Raw genomic sequence first — 24,636 nt, forward strand, 5'->3', positions numbered from 1 at the left:
TTTCGGTTTTCTCCACAACCGGTTCGGTTTTTCACCGCAACCGGTTTCGGTTTTCTTCAAAAACCGATTCGTTTTTTACCAAAACTGATTTCGGTCAAAACTTTTGGAAAACACATTAAACTATTTCTGTGGAAACGGAATCGGTTTCCGGAGAACAAGGAAATATTATTCTGGTCAGAAAAAGAATCAATTTTGAAAAAAAAAAAAAACGGAACCGGTTTTGAAGAAAACCGAAACTGGATTTAATGAAAATCGAACCGGTTTCGGTTTTTCCACCGGTTTTTGTGCCCACCATTAATTATATATATATATATATATATATATATATATATATATTACAACGTGCCAATATTAATCTTAACAACTATGTGAAAATCTGCACACGAAAATAATTTAAGCGTTCTGATCTGAAGAAAACTGACCACTAGAGCAACTGAAATGTTAAAAAAAATAAATAAAAATAATAATAAAAAAAAAAAAAAAAAACAGTGAGAACATTATACGTGTCATTATACGAGAAACATTCCGAAAGTAAGCTTCGTAATTTGTTTTGAACGAGAAGATGGTACACCAGGAGAAACAAACAATCGCCATAAGAAACCACACACATTGCTGGTTCAATAAAGGAAGAAGCGTCAGCAGAGGTGGAATGACACGTGCACACAGCACCGAAGAAGAAAGAGAGAAGCAACAGACCCATGCCCGAGTACAAATCCCAATGAAAGACACACGTGTGCTGACAACGTGGTCGTTAGTGAAAGTGCATGCCGTTATCCGGTATGAATGGGCACGTAAGACCAGTGTGTCCGTCATCCATGAACGCCTATAGACTGTGCATGTTCAGTGAAGAAAGAGTGTGGAGGACGGTCGAAGTGATGGGCCTGAGCACATCCACGAACGAGAACAATATTACTAGAATACAGGACATGCTATTAGCGGACAAGTATATAACGGTGTCAGACGTAGCGTTCACATGGCGTATTGGTCGTGTTCTCAGGCCCATCACATGCTCCATGATGTGTTGTGTTACCGAAAAGTCTCTGCAAGATGGGTGCCGAGAAACCTGACCCCAGATCACAAGAGTGCAAGAAAGGAAATAAGCCTCGATCACTTGATGCGGTACGCACAAAAGGGAAATGAATTCATGTTTAGAATCATTACAGGCGATAAGATATGGGTGTACCACTTTACCCCACACACAAAGGCCGCCTCAATGACATGGAAGCATCCCAGTTCACTAGTGAGGAAAAAATTCGAAATGTCACCCTCCGCAGGGAAGATTATGGGCACAGTGTTCTTGGACGGGAAAGGTGTGATTTTCCTTAATTTCCTCAATGAAGGGATCATCAATACAGCACGCTACTGTGACACTCTCATTAAATTCATTCGCCATTCGACAAGAGACTAGGGCTCTTGAGTGAAGGTGGTGTGCTCCTCGACAACAACGCAAAACCACACGCAGCAAGGCACACACAAGATCAGATTGCTTACTTTGGTTGGGAGAGACTGGATCACCCTGTCTACATCCCCGATGTTGCCTCATCGAACTTCCACTTGTTCCCTGAATTGAAAGCCGCATACCCGGGATGTCACTTCCAAAACAATGCTGAGGTAGACCAGATTGTGTGACAATTCCTTATAGTGCAGAGCACCGAGTTTTACCAGAGTGGTTTCTTCCAACTGATTGTACGCTACGACAAATATCTCAATGTCGATGGCGACTATGTCGAAAAATAGTAAAAGTTGTATAGTTCATGATGCCATGGTATATGTGTGTTTGCCAATAAAGTTTCCGTGTGAAAAAAATAACGAAAACATACTTTCGGAACGTCCCTCGTATTATTATTATAACAAATGTGTTCCATCGGCTCAATAAGTAATTATTAATCAAAATTATTTTATATTGGTCTTAACAAAAGAAAATACATATTAGTTTATCAATAAAAAAGAAGACTATTACGAATATCCTATAATAATATATCTATATTTAACTATTAGAATTTGTATAATAGACATCTATCTAAAATTCTCAACTATACAGTGATACACAATTTTACTTTTCTGTCTTTTCCGGACTAATGTTCAGTCTAGAAGGGCTACAAGAGCAGACATCAAAGACCACAGCTTGAGAAACGCTTTTTTTTTTTTTTTTTTTTTTTTTTTTTTTTTCATAAATTCAAGAACTGATAGAACAGATTTATACTGTAACAATTTCAAATAACCTCAGCGGAAGTATAACGGCAACCAATTGAGGAAATAATAATAAACCCTCTTACAATTACCTTGGAATAAAGGATAATTTATTCATATTGTCTAGTGTCATAGGTAAGTAATAGCTCTTCGGCAGTAAGGACTGAAGAATATCATACACTTTCTTTGAAAATTCACTTTGCAGAGGGATGTTACATAAGTTCGACGAGAATTTGCCAAGGGCAAGCAAATCTTTTCTCAGGTACCTGAAAACGTATAGAAAAATGCATCACTTTAATACTAAACATACATAACGTTCATATATATAGTATCAGTATCAGTTGTGTTAATGTATGCATTTCAATACATGCTCAGCCGATTCTCTGCGCTGAACACACCTTAGAACTGCATTCTTTACTATTGGCCCAAGACACTGCAATCACCAATGAACAACGCTGCCACAGAAGGCAACCTGTTCTCCTGGGAAACGGGCCTAACACAAACAGCACCAACTTTTTCTATACATAAATATACCGGGTTCGAGTCCCGGTCTAACCATTCACACTTTCAATCCTTGTGTGTTATTGAATTCACACCTATTGAGGATCTGGTGAGTAAAAAAATCAGTTGTTCCCTCCTTTCATTAATATATATATATATAATTACAACCGCCAAACGGTGTGCTCAATATACGGACACTGGATTGTCCATGTACAGCACCTAGGCTGTATTACAGTCAACGATAAAAATTCTTTCCGTTTGACGAAATTAGTCTCGTAAATAACTTCAGAATGGAAGGACAATTTGAGTACAGTTTTCAGTAAATTAAAAAGAATGTAATTTTCTGTACGTTCCACTCAGGGGCGGATCTAGGACCGACCTTGGGGGGCGGGGGGGCGATGGGTTATCATATTGTTACTTAGAGCTACTTTTAAGAGCTTCAAACTCTGGGATGGGTTATATATATATATATATATATATATATATATATATATATATATATATATATATATATATATATATATATAAAATAAGAAAGTTTCCTCTTCTGGGGGGGTAGTGCAATCGCCTCGATCGCTCCCCCATGGATCCGCCCCTGATTCCACCCTTGAAACTCGGTGAACCACCGTAATTTCCAAACTAAATTTTACCAAACGGAAATAACTTTTGTCGCTGAATGTACAGCGGGGGACACTTCTAAATGGTACACCTTAGCCGTAAATCTCCATATGGCTGTACCATTTAGAAGTGCCCCCCATTGTACAAGCTATGTGGTCTGAGTGGCGAGCACCGACTTTGGGAGTAATAAATTGTATGGCTGTTTTGGGAAACGGACTTTGTAGCACTTTTCACTCTGTGTTACTGAATTTGCACCTATAGAGGATCTGACAAGTAAAAAAATTCGGTTGTTCTTTCTTTCATTAATATATCGTTCCATTTAAGTTTAAGAAATAACACTTCATACGAAAGAAAAAGGAATAAAAACGAAACAAAAAACGAAACACAAATGAATATTTTCAAATTAAGGCGTAAATAATGTAAAATGAAACATAGGATAATTATCGCGTTTATCACACATTAACGTAATGAGAATGCAGAAATTCAATCCAATAATGCAAGTAAAGTTTTAAAAAGCCGAAAGTAAGGCGAACAGTTCAGGAAACCCATGCGGGGTTTGTTTATCCAAAATTCTTAATGATCGAGGGCTGAACTGGATAGCGGAGTGTGAAATATTAACCTCGCGCACTCTGTACTTTTGCAATATTACTTAATACCTACGTATTCCCTTTCTTATTCTTATTCAGATTTGCACAAGTTCTGTAAAAATTACGTCAGAGAATGACTGTATTATCACGTTCAAAAATACTCCAACTCTTACTTAACGTTTGGTAATCATAAACCATTACATACTATTATGAAGACAAAGAATACTTAATAATATTGCTTGCTATTTACCAAGAACATTTTGTTATTTTGTGTCTCGGAGATAATTTGGCTGATTTAGAGTTTAACATCGCTTATCAGTACCAATAACACACGACGTGGAACCCTTCCCGCTGCTGTAGAGTTAGCGCCTATTTAGTACATAGTCCCGAGCTCGATTCCTGGTGGAATAGCCTTGGAAAACCTGAAAGCAGTACAGTGGTTCGGAATCCATTTTAAAATGTAGGTCCACATCTCATATAGGATCGATGCTGAAAGATGCGTTAGAGGGTTGAGTTAGGATTTGGGGTTTAACGTCCCATTCAGCAGCGAGGCTATCTGAGACTTAGACTTACAGCTTAACGTGAAATCTGGCCTAAATAATATCCTACCAGGAATCGAAACCGTGACCCTCAAAACACAAGTGAGAAAGTTCCCTAATTCCCCATAAAGCTCTCCGATATTAAAGTAAATCCCTGTACTATTAAAGAACAGTGTATAGACAGTGATTTCAATGGAGCGCCCTCATGGTTATATCGTTGGCGTACTCGTCTTCAACGGAAGATACGGGTTCGTCTCCCGACGGAAACTCGTGTGGTTCGAAACCCACGTTAAGCTGTAGGTTCAAGTTTCATACAGCATCGCTGCTGACATGGACACTACACTTTAATGCAATCAACCAAAGATAACTGCAATGTTTTTGTACTACAGGGTGGCCCAAAAGTAGGTATACAGTCCCGTACTGATCAACTCATTGTTTTTAGATCATTTCTTATTGCTATCCGTCAGGTAGACTTAGTTTCTCTATTACTTGTTCTTAATATCTTTTTACTTATATCTTAAGCTCGAGAAGCAAATAAACCTACTAGCTAGAATGTTATACTTGATCAATGCAGGGGTGTATACCTACTTTTGGACCACCCTTTACCATCTCTTATTAAACAGTATGAAAGGGATTCAAAAGTTGCATGTAACTTTCCATTATGTAATTATATTTTAGTGAAAAGTAATATTGTACGAATTTGTATTATTCATAACAAGTAGTTTTGTATATTAATTATAGATATAATGCACCACAACATTTACATTACGCAGAAACCCTATGTTTTACAAAAAATAAATAAATAAATAAATAAATAAAAAATACATAGTTATTTAACATATTTCAAATATCCTATAAAAACTGTACTTCATAAGTTGTTGAATAACTCAAGGCTGATACTTACACATTGGATATTAAATGACAAATTACGTAGTCAGCAGCTAACTCGTCTCCCAGTAGCAACTGAGTTAAAACCATGTGTAAATCTCGTCGAACTGCAGCCGCCTCCTTTAAAGTCTCATCCATCACTAAAATACACAAAAGACAACCAAGTTAAAATATGCAACAATAAAAATGAAACCGTATCTTCATCGACCTTCTCAAATGACATACAATATACTACATAATTTATATGGTTTACCCATATATATATATATATATATATATATATATATATATATATATATATATATATAAATGAATGTAATAGTTTTGTTCGCTAACTCCTCCTATACTGTTGAACTACTTTGAAAATTTTTGGTACACCCATGTCCAAAATTGTTGTCGCATGTCTATAAATATGTTGTTGTAGGAATATAATTTGATAACGAATTCGTCCGGTATTTCTTATAATGTTAGTATGTGTATAATCGGCAAAGACATGTATGTGGAAAATTTCATGTCAAAAGAGCAGTAAATAAGAACAATAAAACGAAAATAAAACTTTCTTGTCCATTTAACAACATTTTGTTTTACTTATTCTAATTTTCGTATTTGTAATTCTTTTCCTATGAAATTTACCACAAATATACATTTCCCGATTATACACATAGTATCAGTATTAGAAGTACCCTGCGAAACCATTATTTTCTTACACGAAGACAGTTATAGATATGCAACAATCATTTTGAACGTGAGTGTACATAAGTGGACCTTGACCTAACTTAGGCATTTCGGCACAAGGGAAAGACGTAAGAATAATCGAAAACGACTGATACTCGTGTCCAACCATAGTTTTCAAGGTCCTTGAGATTAATAATGATACTTCTAATGCCGTTTAAGTTAAAATTCATTCCCTATCGGCATGGGCTTAAGGGGTTAACGTGTAATAATACTCGAAAACTACAGATATTAGTGTTCAATCCATAATTTTCGAGATTGTTGAGATAAACAGTGACATTCCCAATGCAGTCTCGGGGGTCTATGACCGGCAGGACCTCATGTGGTTCGGATCCCGAGTTAAACTGCAGGTCCATGTCCAGGGTGTCTACCAAAATTCCAAAATGAAATTTCGTGACTTTTTCTTTACCAAACCTTAAAATTTCGAAACATTCTCAAAAGCGAATTTGGGTAAGAATTAGGCCGAATTTTTATGCATGCGTTAGAAGAGTGCTTTGCTTGCGATTTGGTAGCGTCTAAAACCCACCATAGATATTTTTGGTGCTGAATTTTGACGTTTTATAGAATAAAATTTTCCAGTCTGTACTTATATTTATACAGATAAAAAAAAAAAAATCGTGACCCAAAAGCTTAATTTCTTGACTTTCACGACCGTTTTCTGATTTCGTGACCGACAGACACCCTGATGTCTCATTTAACCTCACAACTGAAAGTGACGCTAACTCAAATTAAATGAAATCAAAAAACGAGGGTTGCTGAGGTAAGAAGTGACACTCCCAATGCCGTCCAAATTCATCTCCCATCAGCATATAGGTGACGTGTAAAATACTTGAAAACGATGATCGAAATTAAGAGTTCAATCCATAACTCTCGGGATTGCTGAGATGAACAGCAAGCCTCCCAATGCCGTTTAAAGTTCAAATTCATCTCCCATCGGCATGGGGAGTGGTGATAAAAGGTTGACATGTAAAATAATCGGAAACTACCGATTTTAGTGTTCAATTCATAGTTTTGGGGGTCGATGAGATGAACAGTGACACCCCCGATGCCAAGTTTAGTCAAAATTTGTCCTTCATGTATATCCAAAGGGTCGAAGGAGTGGTTCAAATACTTTATATAAGCCTATTCCCTCAGAGCAAAAAACGGGAATTCCAGCCAGTAAGTCTATATGTAAATATGTCTACTATCATCATATTGCACTTGACTTGGTTTGATGAGTTATAGAGAATTTGAAAATTTCGCGTATCGTTTTTCATATTTCGCATTTTGTCGCAGTTTCCAAAAAAGTTTCACCTTTTGCAGCTCTTATGGACAAGATATTTCCTCACATTTTTAAAATTGTTCCTTTTATTCATAGATCACTACAGAAATAAACCATTAATTACCTAAAAACAAAATACACTGAATATTTCACTTGACACTGTAAGTTTCACTTATAAAAGATTATATTTTTAAATCATACTGAAAGTAAATCAGTTAACTAAACTTACTACGAGTAGGAAAGTTTTGCTATCTTCTGAAAACACGTAGGAACAAGTTAATTTAAGCATTAAACATAATCATGTTACATGTTTCCACATTTTCCTCCTTCATTGTTCTACGTTTGTCACTTATAATCAGTACATGCCACTGGATAGCTACTTAAAACGGCTCCTCCCCATCCAGCTGCGATGATGATAGCTAACGCGCAACATGTTCTCTATAGTCGTGTCCGAATTACCCAAAATGCACTGCTCATGCCACATTCTGCCGTTCTGTCAGCGGGAAACTGGCGTTTTTACATTGATGAAAGCTTATTTTTAAAATTTCGCATATTTTAAACTGTCAATTTCGCGATTTATTGCGCAACGGAAACCAATGAAAATACACATAAAATATTATAAAAGTCAAGAAACTGAAAATTACTTAATTCTGATGTTATTGCGAAAAACTCGTGCCTCTCGTGATAGATATTGGCTATCTATCAAATCAGTCGTTCTCAGAACGCTCAGTATAGAAAAGAAGTACATACACAGTAAATTTCCATAAGGTTCGTTTGTTTAACAAATTAAAAAATAAAAAAAAATGAGAACTTTATAGCAATATTTAGGTGTGTTCCTTTCATTTGGATCTCATAAGGAATAATTATAATATTATTTCAGATTCTGGTTTTCGTATTGCTAATAACATACCAGGATTCCACTATATCCAACCATTTTTGTAGTAGTAACAAATGTTGACAAGCAACGTCTCATAAACGACAGCCACTGCTATTTTTTCAAGGATAAGAGATGGCGCTGTAAACACTAAGTATTGGGGAGTTTTGCTCTCAGTTTTTATTCTATTTTTACTATTTACATTTCAATATTTTTGACAATTTTGTTATTTGTTACAATTTTAATATACAGTGCTTCAATTTCAATATGTTCATGCGCCGCTTATCCTTCCTTATTACATTAACAGTGTGAAGAACAATTATAATTAAACAGGCTAATTCGGCCATTTTGGCACGAGCCATCTTACTACATAATCTTATTTCAAACAATTTTAATTTAAAACAAAATTAGTGCAACAGTCCAAAAGGGCTCTAAGGCCCGTAAAGGAAGTAACTGGGACTGCTATTTTTTCATAAAGTTTCAGGAATAGCTCGCGTGCTTTATCGCAACCACATATAAAAGTCTAGTGATACTACAATTTCTTCCACAGGTCATAAGACTAGTGATCTGAAGCCTGAATCGGACGACTACTGACATAGGTTTACAGTAAGTACTATTTATAATGACTAATTTTTAATTCCATAAAGACTATATGAGAAAATACGAAATTAATTTAAAACTTATATAATAAACTAAAAGGATAAGTCTAATCTTGCTTGATTTGATGCGATTTTTCAGTTTAGCGTCCCTTTCAGCAGCGAGGCTAAGTGAGACGTTGACCTACAGCTTAATGTAAGACCCAAGCCATATGAGCTCCAGGAAACCGTACCACTCTCGCAGGTGTGTACGCTAGTTGTTTAGCTACAGGGAAGCTCCATAAGTCTTGCAATACTTCCACACCCAAACAGCAGCCGCGTGTATACGTTGTGATTGATCGTAGGTACAAGGTCAAACTGCCCCAAGAGGTAGTATGATACGTGAAGCATTTAATACGGAGTTCACCACTCCGTCAGTATCTTCACTCAGTTTTCAGCGGCAGAGATGATGAGCGCTTAACAGCGTCTGATACGTGAACTGTTACAGCATGAATTCAAACTCGGACATAACGCTGCACCGGTAATTCAAAACGTTTGCAATGCGAAAGAGGAAGGTGGAGTGAACCACAGCACAGCAACTTATTGGTTCCCGAAATTTCATGCAAGTTGTAAAAAATGTCAGTCAGCCGTCGTGTAACAGATTCTGCGGTTATAGGACACGTCATTAAGGAAAATCCTTCCACCAGCGCACGACGATTATCAAACCAATCTTATATGTTCCAGTCCACTGTAGTGAGTCATCTTCACGAAATCAGGAAAACCAACAGGAGCTAACGCACGGTATCACATGAATTCATCCAGCTCAGGACCAGATGAAAGTAGATGTATCACAATAACTGCTGCTGCAAAATCCATGTAATGTGTTTTCTGAAACGGACTGTAATATATGAAGAAAGTGGGTGTTTTTCCGATATGCGAATGTGCAAAAGCAGTGGTTGAGCAAGGGCCAACTTCCAGAACCAGCCATGAAACAAATCGTTTCGAGCATAAAGTGCTACTCTGTATGAGGTGGAATTAAAAGGGTAACTCACTTCGAGTTTATTCCTAACAGTCGTACCATAAATGCCGATATTTTTATTTCGAACAGTTGGAATGGGCGCATACTGCATTACGCCAAAAATATCCAGTGTTGTGAATCGAAAGCGCGTTCTGCTGCAACAGGATAACACAAAACCATACTTGACTCGAAAAGTGGAAAAAAAATATGTACCAACTGATATCACACCCGGAATGTAGTCCTGACCTTAAGCCTTCGGATTACTAAGTGTTTCGATTCATGGCACACTTTATAAAATCACGATGCTTCATCAACCAAGAGGTGGAATTAGCAGCAACTGATTTCTTTGCCTCTACAAATAAGACGTGGTATCGAGGAATTGACAGGAAGGTGGCTGCAGATGGTCGAAGACGAGGTGCTATATAAAGAGGCCTCATCCCGGCGAAATTAAAATACCGCTAATTTTACAGTAATTATGTGACATCTTTAAATAGATAAAAGATAAATTGAAACAAGAGCGCCCTAGACAATATTATTTTGCGTGAAGTACCGTTATCACAAGTCACCTAATGGCTTTCCGTTTTCAGCCGTTTACAAACGCGAAAATAAATGCCGATTTTCAAAATGGCTCGAAATCGAAAGCAGATAAATGAGTCGTGATAACGGTATCTCATGTAAAATGATATTGTCTAGAGCGCTCTTGTTTCACATTTCAATTATCTTTTATCTATTTGAAGGTATCACATAAATACTGTAAAATTAGCGATATTTTAATTTCGCCCGGATGAGGCCTCTTAACCTACTTTCATTGTAATGTGACAAATACAGGTATGTTGTATACCAGAATATTGCAACACTTATGACTCATCATTGTAGCTGAAATCCCCGTTTTACACACGGGATTAACAGGTTTATAAAAAACATTTGAAAAATATATTTGAATTCGTCCCTCTTTATATTACTACCAATTTGAATCAGAGAAAAATTAAAGGCTCAGCTTGACTCAATGCCAAACATCTTTGAAAATGTATTTCAGATGGTGCAGTTGTCATTTTTTCCCGAAAAACTGAAATGCCCTCCTTAGGGTACGCATATCATTTAAACTGAAATGATAAAAACTCAGATCAACCAAAATGCCAAACTGTGAATTTTTTTTTTAAACGGTTCAAGTGTTTTCTAGCTTTGGGCATTTCATGATTACAAAATGGGAAATTAAGCATTTTAGTAATTGTCCCCTTTAGAAGTAGAATTTTCGAAAATGCTGGCGCACGTATCAACTTATTTTTATTAAGAAATTTATATACTGAGCAGATGTGGCTGAGGGAAGTCACAGCGGTAAAAATTAACATTAATGATCATACTACAATACAAGCTAAGAGAAGGAACTTAGAGAGTATGTACTAATTGTTGTATACAGCTTGTTATGGTAACATTTGTACTAGCTTACTAGCTTGTAATGATAAGGATAGTAACATTTTGTAATTACCCTTAACCTGTGGCGATAAAATATTAATTTTTACTAATATGACAACCTTCAAGACCTGCTTCACCTACCGAATCCCATCTCAATAACTTAAGGGTTCCTAAAATACTCTTACCTTTGGTATAAATTTTAACCATCCTCTTTACCCGAGATACGCATTTTAATGGAAGTAGAATATATAGATAACTCATTTTGTATCACACCAATTTATGTGTGAATCCAATTTTATACAAATCCTAACCACCGCCTTCAGAAGCGATAGAATGTATGGTTGTTTGGGAAACGGATTGGGTAGTGAAGCACAGTGGTTAATTCACCTGCACGGTAACCCGGAAACCTGAGTTCGATTCACAGCGAAGTCGCACATTTTCACTTTTCGTGAATATAACAGAATTTTCTTGCATATTCGAGTATTCGAAACCCATGACAATATTGAAGGAATGGGTGATTCCTTTCCTCAAATCCAGAGTTATACACAAGCTCACATTATCTAGTTTTTCTTACACTTTGAAGCAATTAGTAGAGAAAGATTTGAAAAATGCTTAAAAATGTTTACTCAAAAAGCAAGTGCTAACACAATTTGTAATTTTTGTGTTATCTTAGTATATAATTATGTACACAGTTCATATAACGCAACGGTCAGCTCAGTTCAAAATGTTAACAAGTACAGCAGAACACTGATTATAAGTAAAGAACCAGAAAACAAATATACTAGAAATAATTACTCACATAATTATACGTTAGGTGAAAGCAACTAATGAAATGACTTCCTGGAGCATTGTTGCCATCTTCCTATGGAATAAATTGTATTTTACAATATTGTGAAATACTTTATGTACATATTGAAAGTTAATTGAGTGAATATTGAACCCAAAATGACACTACCAACTGGTATTTTTGTTAATATACTTGTTCAGTTCTGATTTTTTTTTTCTCTAACATAGAATGCCTCAAATACACTCATTTAATATCTGAGGATGACCTGTGGCAGAGAGAATTACACGTCCTAACTTTTGAAGGATTGTCCAAACACTGTACGTAAAATCAATATAAGAATGAATACGTCAGTCTTACTTAGATTTCTCTCAATGTGTTTGGACAACCCTGTGGAGAAGTGGCTGACCTTTCTTGATATAAATCGTTAACTTCACTTACGTGTTACTAAATACGGAAGTTAGCTTCACGCGTTAGTCAAGCTCTTAATACAACGGTTAAGATGACTCTGCATAAGGCCCAGAGTGTTTTATCAATTAACGGTTAAAAGAGTAAAAGGACAAAAGAGACGCATTTTCAAAAATCTCCAACAGGAATTCATACTCCTTCATAGGAACCAGGAAAAACTTCATAGGGTGCGAATGAGACCCTAATGTAAGTAAAATCATTAGCAAAATTCCTGAGTGTGATATGAACTTTTCTGGATTTTTAGACCGTATTTGATGTCTCTTAATTCAAGTACCTTCGCTACTGCCTCACGATGTTGACTCAACATCAAAAATCATGCGTTCCTACCAGAAATCGAATCCAGGATTTCCAGTAGAACAAATACACGTTCGTTCTAACGGCTACCTTATAAAATCCATACCTTTCTTTAAGTCTTCGTCCGATTCCTTTGGCAACAGTGGATTGGAATGGGCTACCTTCTTAGCTGCTACGACATGAATCCTTGGAACGAGCGACGGAGGAGGATTATGTGCAACATCTTCTGCGTCCATCTCCTCATCCGCTTGTTCTTGATCCGAACTCCCTAACGTCAACCTCGCCATATGCGGATGAACCGAAAGGAAACCGACCACTTCTATTATATCGTTCAGTAAAAATTTATCTTCCATATTATATATCTGCAACAAGAAAAGAAGACTCGACTAAATTCGTGTCCAATAGGTTACATAAATAAAAGTTTTAAAACTTCTGAACCAGAATCCTTAGGTTTATCATATTATGAACAAAGCAACGAAATAATAACCTGTGAATGTACAATGTTAGAAAAATTACTAACCCTACCAATAGAAAGTAATACTTAAATAATACAGTTATAACTCCTCTAGAGGGAGATCGCTACTCTTTTGCATTCTGAAGTATCGTCAGGTTTTCATTATTATTACCTTTCTCCAAATACTATTTTATTCCTGAGATTGGTGCAGTGATACTTTAGCGAGAAGTCTCAGTATTCTCTGGGCAGTGCGAATGAAGCTCTAACGTAATACTACAGACTGTGGAAACTAAAAATTGATGTCTTTCTACATATTCATGACTGATAATTACGGCAGCCAATTAGTAATGACAAAAGCATTAACTTGTGTGTATGTGTGCTGAACCCATTATTGCTTTACCACCTGTCTTCGCAGTTATTAATATCAATATAAGGAGAGGAAAGGTCTGCTAGATAGTTCTTATTTACAACGGAAAGGGCAAGAGCTAAAGGAACGACAATTCTTCAGTTCGGAAAAAAAAAAAAGACAGTGTTGACGAAACTCATCAGAAGTGAGAAGAAAATGGACACGTAAGCTAAGTTTCACCGTAACTGCAATATGCTAAATCTAACTTATCGTACTTGAAACAACTTCATTTTCCTTTGCTCTCGCTGGTTTTCAGGTTATCAATGTCGTGTATTTTAGGTATTTAACCGACGATCATCTCGCTGGTCCTATCGCCAGCCTCCTCAGAGTCAGTATGTGTCATTGGTACTGGTCTGATTTTCAAAGAAAAATCGCCCGGTTAAGTGCTGTGAGCGTGACGAAAGTACTATATGTGTTGGGTGTAATGCTAGGGACAGCATCCAAGGTAATAATAACTAGAAAACTCACGACAGGACCAATCGGCGAAGATGAACAGTGGTCGGAAGAAAGCAGTCAGTCACAGGTTTCGTGAAGCTGATTGTCACTCAGAACGTCTCGTGACTGTGATGCAGGTGACGGAGGAATTCGACAATCATATTCCGCCACAGTTTACATGACATGGACATACAGGATCGGGCTGTACGGGCGAAACCGCTGGTAAGCGACCATAACGCTTTAGCACGATGCCAATGGTGCCACGAACATGCAACACGGATAGGTGAATGGAAACGCGTAATATACTCGGCATGGGCCAAGTTCATGAGTGTGGACGCCCAAACAAACGTATAAACCGTAGTATCTCCACCCAACCATGAAACATGGCGGCAGTTCTGTGACGCCGTGGACCGCTACATCATGGTTTTCAGTGGGTCCTGTGCTGACGCTTACCAGTCGCGTCACTGCCCGTGATTATGTCGCCGCGTTACGGGACAATGTGCATCCTATAGCCCAGATGTTTCAGAGCAATGATGTCTTATTCCAGAATGATAATGCGCTCGTTCACTCAGCTGGAGCTGGAGCTGGAGCTGTTGTGGTTTGAGGAATATCGGGTTGAAACTGAACACCTCTCCAGGCTTCTTCAATCCCCGGACCTGAACACAATTGAACATCTGTGGTCCGTTTTGAAGACACGAATCCGGCGCAATTTTCTGTCTGCATCCCCTCTCACGGAACTAAATGATGGACTGCACTCGTATTATATTACACTTGCTACCATTCACGACCTCTATTAGTGTTTTCTATGTAACATCAGAACTGTTTAGACAGCGACAGGTGGTCCAACGCCATAATAATCTGGTTAAGTTGCATTTTTCTTAGATGTTTACATTAAATTACTAAGTATCTGTATATATATATATATATATATATATATATATATATATATGGATATACTAGGGCTGTCCAGAAAGTAAAGAACGATTACCCATCGCGTGCGGCGCTGACCCCCCACCACTCCGATCTCGTGCGCAGCAGTGAATTCCTTCCTTCACCTCAGTGTGAGCAGAATCTCCATACTATGCGGTCACCCTACTTCTTTTTGCAGTGATTCAAAATGATGGTGCCAATGAAAAATCCCGTCAAATGAGCAGTACGGAATGTCATTCGTTTTCTGAACGCGCAAAAAGTAAAGCCTTCTGAAATTTTAGGCAAATAAAGCGTGTTTATACTGATAGTGCAATGAACAAGTCATCAGTAAGGAAATGGTGCATATGTTTAATCAACGAAGCATCAGCATGAACGATGAAGATCTGAGTGGGAGGCCATCATATAAGTCGAAGGAAGAAAAAAAAAATCAGGAAAACCGACGTTTCACTTTGAGCCGGAATTTTTGAGCGGAAAACAGTTCGCAAATGATGAGGAACTTAAACAAGCAGTGGCAACCTGGCTCAAATCTTTGGCAGCAGGTAAGTATAACATCGGCACTGAAGAACGGTCCCCTTCCATCATAACAAGTGTCTTGACAACTATAGCGATTACATAAAAAACTAGACTGAGGTCCTCTGGCCTTGTAAATAAAGTTTTGTGGTGATATCTTTTGTTTTTATTATTTAACGATGCCAACACGTTCCTTACTTTCTGGACGACCCTTTCACTGAAAAGTCATTAAGACAACACAGCAATTTAAACTCTCTTGAATCTCTTTTCCTAGTCTTTCCTTTTCTTGCTTTCTAAAAGGATGGCGATCGAAAAGCTTAACAAGTTATCCAGTTCATAAGTGTAATCACTAAAATATACAGTATATGCAATTTATATTTAAAAAAAAATACATATTGTATGTGACGTACCGACTTCCATCATTACAATTACAAAGAAACGTGAAAAGATATAAAATATGTGAATACTGTAAAGCGAGAGAGAAAAATAATAGTAACTCATAATGAATAGGCGGTTATGCTATGTATTTCTATGATTTAACATAGAACGGAATGTACGCGAGAGGTATTGTAGTCACAGCAATAACCAACCTTTTCTTAGAAATCTACACATTGATAATTCTTACACTAATATTCATGAATATTCTATTTATGGTGAAATGAAACCTGATAGCTGAACTTTCTTTGTCTTTCTGCGATGAGCTTTTGTAAATAAAAAATTTTCTGCAGGAATTCTGCAGAAGAAACACTTGTCATTGTTAAAAATATGCTTTACACGACGTAAAAAACAGTTTAAACTATATTTATGCGAGTTGTCTGTACATTTAAAACATCTACACATAGCAGGCATGCTTTTACACTTTTCTGTTGGCTATATATACTTTCCTCGGATAATTTGTCTGCACATGCGCGGCCAATTTTCTGCGATCCCATTGCAGATCGCGGCATGTTCTGCTATGGGGAAATGAAAGAACATAGTTTTTGAAGAATGATTTTAATGCGTCTAACTTTATGTTTACTCGTGTCTGTTGGAACTCCCAAGTACCAAATCATGACCAGTCATTGACAAATATGAAACGAATACGTATCTTAGACTTATGATGTAAAATATAGGTATGTGGAAAATACAAGTCCAGTAAAATAAAAAAAAGTTCTGTGTTTCTCTAATGATGACATCGACTCCACAGTTTGATACAGAGTCCCCCTACTTGTTGTTTCAGCGTCACAACTACTCCCAACTATCGAAAACCCATTCGTTTTGTTTTCCATCTAGTGCTGAGGTCATGCACTTACTGTACTCGCGGTGAAAAAGTAATTACCTATACCTACAAATATACTTCTGATCATATATGTCAATGCATGAACTTTCACAATGACCTGTGTAAGGTAGATGACTTCAGTACTTGGAAACAAATTCAAAGACAGAATTACGTAACAGTTTTATAAAGATAAAGAATTTATAGCTTAATCACAATTTAGTTTTGAAAAATCCAAAATTTCCTTTCACTGTTATCTGTTAAGTTATATGAAGAGTAATGAACTAAAAATATAAACACGGATAAAAGTTTAATTGTTGAACAGAGTCCGTGACAAGTGATTACAGGGTGTCTACTGGAATACCAGAAAGTAAATTCATGACTTTTTCATGACCTTTTTGTTCAAATTTTCATGATCATGGCGGTAAAAATTTACCATTAGTAATAATAAACCCCTACCATCAGTGGTGCATCGGAACTATGCCGGTTGCTAGTCTTAAATATCACTTATTGTGAATCTTAAAGAAAGAATCTAAAATTCTGCCGCCTTGTGCTCGAGCACAGAATAGCACTTACCTAAATACGGGCCTGCTCTTACCAGTGAATCAACTGTATTTGAAGTTTTAATTCTGAGTATAATTATCCATCTAGCAGAAATTTGTCTGAAATTAAGCACTCAGAGAACTGCCCAAAGACAAAACAAGTTATAAAAGAAATTAGTTTTAAAAAAATAAATCATCAAATTTAAAATCTGCAAACTCAAACGAATAATATTATTTGCATAAGTCTAAAGGCCCAAAAATACACAATTTACATTTCTTAGAAGTAAAGAAATAGCAGATCAGAAAGTTGGACAGTAAAAAGTTGTTACTATATTACAGAGACTAGAAGATGAAATGGGGAGCAGCTAGGAAGACAGTAAAGTACCAGTTAGCCAGCACTAACTGGTGGGGGAAATTCTCACAATTACTGACCTGATACAACTATTTCAGTACATGCAGTATGAAGTATAAAAGTATGAAGTATAAAAATATACTCCGAGATTTCAGACCAGTTGGGTAAATAAAGGACTTTTTCATGGCTTTCATGACCACTAAGCAAAATATATGACTTTTTCATGACTTTCATGACCAGTAGACACCCTGGATTAGCAAATGGACATGTCAATGATAAAACACTGTACACACTTTTTTTTATATTGGAGCATCATAGTTCGAGAATGTTTACATGTCGTACTAAAGGAATACCAAGAATAACATTTTCAAAATCTAGGTATAAAACAGAAAGGTACTCATAACCACCTACCTTCAGTAAACAAGCTTTTCCTTCCATTTCGGGCAGCGGAAAATTTAAAGTTACTCTAATGTCATCGCTAGCATTCTGACGACTAGAACCCGTTGCACATGACACGGAACCGGTATTGTGTTGTTGACCCTGAGTTTCACAATGCTTCTTAGGTGGAGATGTACTGGAACTTGCTAATTCCTGCGCAGTCTTATCTGAATCCACCTCCATTTCTTCATCGCAAACAGTTCGCTTCAAAGACTGATTTCCACATGACTTAGAGATATCTTTTGCATTCGATTGTTTGGACTATGGAAAATGAGTTAAGGAATAAATCATCATCAATTTACAAAGTGTGTCACAATATTGAATACTTATCAGTTGTATAAGGCCAATGATTAGTAATAAGTAGGATAAGGAACAAAAAATATTGCACAGCTAAAGTATAGCGCGAAGAAAATATACCGTACAAAAGACAAACAGCGTACAGTTTCGGATGCAAGAGAACTCATTTGCTTTAACTTAATTTCATTTTTAGTTTAACGTACCTTTCAGCAGCGAGTATATATGAGATATGGATCTACAGCTTACCGTGATCCCAATATGAACTCCCGTCGGGAATCGAACCTGGGTCTCCCGCCAAAGGAGAAGTCACTTACAACCAACATCTGAAATCAAGGAACCATCAGCTGGCACGGTAAGACCAACGAATAATGCTACAGCTTAACTACTGCATTTACGTCCCTCGTAGGGATAGGAGCCGCATCTTTATTTACATAAAACAATTTCTTAGTCTACGCTGCCTGCAAAGTTTTGAAATCTTTAAGTTTTACGTCCCACGGTTATGCCGGTTAGGCTAAAGGAGACGGTGATGATGAGAGATGAGTGAAATGGTGGAATGAAGAAAGTGGGAGGAAACGGGAGAACCCCGAGAAAACCCACGAGCACGGTGTTTGTCCACCACAAAGTTCACTTGGCGGGGGCTGGGATCGAACCCGGGACCCCAAGCACCAGAGGTGAACGCTCTACCACTGATGCCTGCAAAGTTTTCTCGGTATACAAAGATGTAATTTTAAACTTGTTCAGTTTGTAAGAAACAAAGAAAAGTCCGAAAAAAATTAAAGAAGTAAGAGATTTGAAAGCTATTAACAGTCTTCTTATACTTCCCCTGTAGTTTTATGCCAAACGGTGCACACGGTCAAGGGCTCAAACTTTATTGAGAGCATAAGGACACACCCGATACACGGCTGAGTAATGGTTCAGACTCCATTTTACTCAACAAGCCTCATCCTTTCTAATACAGTAATTTGAACAAAAATATTGTTAGGTGCTAACAATAAAGTCATGTGAATTCGTTAATGGCATTACGGACTGTAAATTATTCATGCGTGATAAGCAATGTTCAACAGAGAGTTTTCTCACACGCATCAAGTATTTGGGCATCAGGTCAGGAACATTATATTGGGGAAGAAAAGCCTATAAGTGATTCAAAATATAAGGAATCCTAATTGACAAAGACGACTATCTAGCTCAAATCATATTAAAAACGAATACAAAGAAATGGCTGAGAAATATCAGTGTTTGACTATTGCGTACACCTGAAAGAGATGTATTGCGTACCATCTGCGAACCTTCCTTGAAATAACCTTTGGATAATACGGGTTGATTATAAATAATTAATTGGGTTCGAAAGGGCTTTATTTAAAAAAAAATGCGTATTATATACAATAACGAATGATACATGAAAATATACAGAAACTGTAAAAGTTTCATAGATACTGTTACAAATGTTCGATGTGGTCTCCATTCGTCACATGCCACACATTAATGCAGTAGTCTAGTTCGCCTCACACGCGCTCTAACATATCCCTACTAAAGGCCGTAAATGCAGCTGTAATGCGACCCAAAAATGTTGGTACTGGAGGTCCAAACACTGTATTGGTCCTGGAGGTATTATTCACATGCCTTCAAAGGAAAAAAAAAAAAAAAAAAAAAAACACAAACTGTGACAGCATATTGAGTTCTGTGGGCTACGTATGAAACTGACTTTAACCCGCTCTATTGTTTCATCAGATACACTTGGACGCCACGTGCTTTCACTTTACACAGGCAGTCAGTAATTCACACGCAAAAGCACTGTAACCGAGTGACTCGGTTCGATCCTCAGCTCAGTTGTAAATGAAATGAAATGAAATCTTTGAGTTTTACGTCCCACATTTATGCCGGCTAGGCTAAAGGAGACGGTGATGATGAGAAGTTAATGAAATGGTGGAATGAAGAAAGTGGAAGGAAACAGGAGAACCCCAAGAAAACCCACGAGCACGGTGTTTGTCCACCACAAAGTCCACACGGCGCGAGCTCTGATCGAACCAGGGACCCCAAGCACCAAAGGTGAACGCTTTACCACTGAGCCACCGCGCCTCCCTCAGCTCAGTTGTATCCATTCTCTTTTACAATTTCAACGTAATCCCATCTACAGTAAAAACTAAACTTCAGATGGAGGTTATAGGATAAGAATACGAGGAAACCTTGTTTACGACGATATATATACGCAACCGTTCATTATTCTGATGTTTTCATGACATTTCTAAATATCCAGAAAGTTCCATGTGACAAGTGATTCACCATTCATATACAGGGTGATTCGGGAGGAATGTCGATAATTTGTGAGGATATTCCACACGTGAAAATAAACCGAAAAAGTCTTATGAACATGTATCCGATTTTTGATCGTTACGGAGCTGGAGCAGGTTGAAGACTCCACACACCCATGAATGATTATGAAGACAAGTGTGAATATTACTTACCGCAATGCTGTGTAGGCGCTGTAGTGAACAGAATAATGGTGGGACACATGGCTGATTCATCCTACAAGAGATGTTCGAAAAGTCCTCCATCCATCTCAATACATTGTCATCGCGTCGGAGGGTGTGTTGTGTTTCACATCGAACATCATCTCAGCGAGGTTTAATGCGGCCAACAGCGTCGGTGATGCGAGCGACAAGTTCTTCATGTGTATTCACCTTCGTAGCGTACACATCCCCATTAATCAGCCCCATAAACAGAAGTCTAATAGGATTAGGTCTGGTGATCTGGAAGGCCAGTTATGGGTCCACCACAGCCAATCCACCGTTGAGGAAATGTGTTATTCAGATACTGGAATACTTGTTTGGCACAGTGAATCGGTGGAACACTCAAGCACGACACGCACACGGCCTCACGACTGCTCACTGATCAAACCCACGATTGCACACTGGGTTGTCTTGCAGCTGTTGCCCCGGTACGACGTAACAGTGCTGCCATCTGTTGGAAAACTCGAACCCTCTTGTAAGTAGATCAGTCATCTGTCTCACCATTATTCTGTCCACCACAGTACATACACAGAATTTTGGTAATATCCACATCTGTCTTCACAATCATTCATGAATGTGTGTAGTCTTTAACCCGCTACAGTTCCGTAACGATCGAAAATTGGACACACGTTTATAGGACCTTTTCGGTTTTTCACATGTAGAATCACCTCACACATTATGACATTCCTCCTGAATCACCTTGTATATAGTATATAATTAGTAAGTTGTGACTGAAGTTTATACTCGGTATGTCAAATACAGAAGTACAACATACAGAAGACTCTCACTTACAAGTGTGGGGAAAATGTACAATGTTTATTTGTGGAAAGGTTTAGCATGTTAATAAAAATGTAATTAACAGCAACTTTTTTACACTGAAACAATAAGTTTACGTATAAGAAAAAATCTTGCACGTTAATTCCTTACTGTAATCGTAAGTTTATATACACAGACTTGTTACTATTGTGAAGTACAAAGATAAAAGATGAATTCACAATTCCTTCCCTTTACCAACGTGGCTGGCAATCTTATTGAAAGACAAGACTAACCTTAACTTGCAAAATGTTGGTTAAAGTTGCGGTAGTTTCTCAGTTTTTCATCACTATATTGGTTTCGCAACTGTGCTTAGTGGTATTGGTTTTAATCGTGTGGTGATTTTGTTAGATAACTTGGTACGTTACGTGCGTTAAAATATGGGACGAAGTAGAAGTTAATTCCATTCATACGTAATTATCACGAGCTTACTAATAATAGTTTGTGCAATGTAAAACAAAGGCAAAGAAAACAATGGAAAAATAAACATTATACTCTTTGAACTGGTTTTAGAAAAAAAAAAAACGGCTCCACTTAAAATCTGTGTTATCTCCTAAATTCCAGAAAATTATAGTCAAAATAAACCAGTGGCCACTTCATCATGTTTTATTTTACCTAGACGTTAATATGGTATTAAAAAGGATACTGATGAAACCCATGAGTTCTCCGCAGGTACTGATATGCAATAGTAAGTCTGTCTCTCACAATTTTTATTCCGAGGGGAATCAAATATCACCTTCTCATCTTTCTGAAAAAAAAAAAAAAAAAAAAAAAAAAAGTTAAAGAATGCATTTCAAAGTATATGTTCTACCAAAAATCAAAATCTGTTATCTGTGTGGTACGTCGTGATACATAAAATACTACCTTATATTCAGTGCACCAATGCATAGTGTTCTATAGTTAACTCATTTCAGAAGAAGCGGACAGGCTTACAAATCTATATACTTTTGATTAAGTGCTGAGAATTATATTTTCTCGCATAAGAAAAACAAAAATACAGCAACGTTTCAAACATCATTACAAACCCCACGGGTAACATATCTTAATTTTTAACAAAAACCTTAATTCCAACTGATTCTTCCTAAATCTAGATTAAAAGAAACAATGTCATACACAACAAATAATTAGTGACATATTTACACATGATTATCTGAATACTCTCAATAGAAAATAAAATTTCTAACGCAATACGAAAAACGACTTATCTTGGCTGTCCCTCAATCCACTCTTAGACTGTTGAAAACACTAAGGCTTGCTATACGCTATAGGAGAGATCCTAGGAAATCTCTCACGATTTGTCCTAGAGTCAAAATCTCAATGTGTATGACATCAGATTGCATGTCATTTCCTGTGTTCTGAATGATCCTATGAGATTTCTTTTGTTCAGAGCACGCTCTATTTCGAAAAGAAAATTCGTAAGATTTCGATTTAAGCGACATCAGGCGAGAGACAGTGGAAACAGACAACTGATGCGGTATGTTTTGCTAATTTATCTTCTGATCGTACAGGTTTACTTTTGGTACACCACTCGAAATAATTGTTGAAAAATTACAATTTGTCACACATTTCCTTATTATTTTCTAAATGACTCGCGCTGAGCGCCATGAAAATATCACACATAGCATAGATAAAATTCAAAGGGACCATCACAATCATTGAAAAACTACAATTCTTTTACGATTTACCTATAAATACTGCGTCCGGATGTACAGTATAAAAAGTATAGTGCAAAAACCACAAACCAACCTGTGCTAGGTGGCCACTGAAAAAGCACGAATGCTATCTAACTGTGTCAGTGCATGGCGAAGTGAGAGGATGCGTCCTAAGCAAGCAGGCTCGTCAGTGAAGGTAGTGAAAACGAGTGGGTTTTGGCAATGATACGAGTTTGAATAGCACTTGTCATGGTTTCGTGCTAGTACCGCTTCACTTGTAAACACAAATTACAACTTCTGTAAACTGTGCAGGAATACGCCGGTTGTGGAAAATGGTATCACCGGTCATGTTTTATATGCACTCACTTGGTTAAATGTTTCGCAGAAAGGGTCTAGGAGAACGTAAAAAATACAAAATTTACAGGAGAAATGGAAGATGCCAAGTACTTAGACCTAACACAAGGTAACCAGATCTAACCTACTGAAATTAAACTAACCTAATATTAATAGAAAACAAAGCGCAATTCTATCAATAAAAAAAAAAAAAAAATGCTGGACCCCTATACTAATATAACCTTACCTAACCTAACCGTAACTAACCTAAACTAAAAAACAGAACAGAAACTACTGAAATTGTAAATTTAGGGGGAAAATAGCTGCACCCCTTCTGCTAAACATTGTCCCTCGTTTATTTTAACCGTGGTAAAACACTTATAATGATTTTTACACTACTAAACCTACACTTGTAAACATAAAACATAGGTGTATTACTTTGTATTCAATTGCTTGCAGAAATGTGTTCTTCATATATATGTTTTTTCATGCAAAGTACTGAATTTTACTTATAAATCTTCTAAAATGTGCGTCAAAAGTACACCAGCACCCTTCTGATTTTTATACTTTTTTTCAGAGGTATCCAATTTAACAATATAGCGCCTGGTACTAATATTAGTAGGATGTGCAGTGTAGTTAGCATAGAAATTGATCAATTTTGTACTTTTATTAAATAGAACTATTTCGTAATGTTGAAAAACGTCATTCGGTCAGACAGGAAAACTCCTCATGTGTATGGCACAAAACGGTAAGATTTCCAGAAGATATGGCATAACATTTTTCCAGAGATAAATCCTAAGATATTTCCTAGGGTTTATCTAGTAGTGTATTGCGGACATAACTTCGATGGCCAATTACGCACTCTGCAAACTTCTTGAATTTGAAGATTTAGGTGGTTAAACATTTATTTTGTCTATGTGTACTTTGTAAGATTTGGTCTAAAAGAATTTTTGAAGTACTGCAAATAATC

General features: G+C 37.0%; 1 protein-coding gene across 2 annotated transcripts in view; it reads right to left on the bottom strand.

Annotated features, from left to right (window-relative positions):
- The window catches only part of LOC145667066 (mini-chromosome maintenance complex-binding protein), a 68,646-nt gene that overhangs the window by 33,053 nt on the left and 10,957 nt on the right, over window positions 1-24,636 (bottom strand). For both annotated transcript variants that reach the window (XM_081734763.1, XM_081734764.1), the window contains exons 4-8: window positions 22,328-22,429; window positions 18,038-18,325; window positions 12,849-13,104; window positions 5,340-5,463; window positions 2,283-2,456 (exon numbers count right to left, since the gene is read on the bottom strand). In XM_081734763.1, coding sequence (XP_081590889.1) covers window positions 2,283-2,456; window positions 5,340-5,463; window positions 12,849-13,104; window positions 18,038-18,325; window positions 22,328-22,429 — 944 coding nt within the window. The remainder of the gene's footprint in view (window positions 1-2,282; window positions 2,457-5,339; window positions 5,464-12,848; window positions 13,105-18,037; window positions 18,326-22,327; window positions 22,430-24,636) is intronic.

Source organism: Thermobia domestica, chromosome 12 (assembly GCF_964235325.1).
Source record: "Thermobia domestica chromosome 12, izTheDome1.hap1.1, whole genome shotgun sequence".
Classification (NCBI taxonomy): Eukaryota; Metazoa; Arthropoda; class Insecta; order Zygentoma; family Lepismatidae; genus Thermobia; species Thermobia domestica.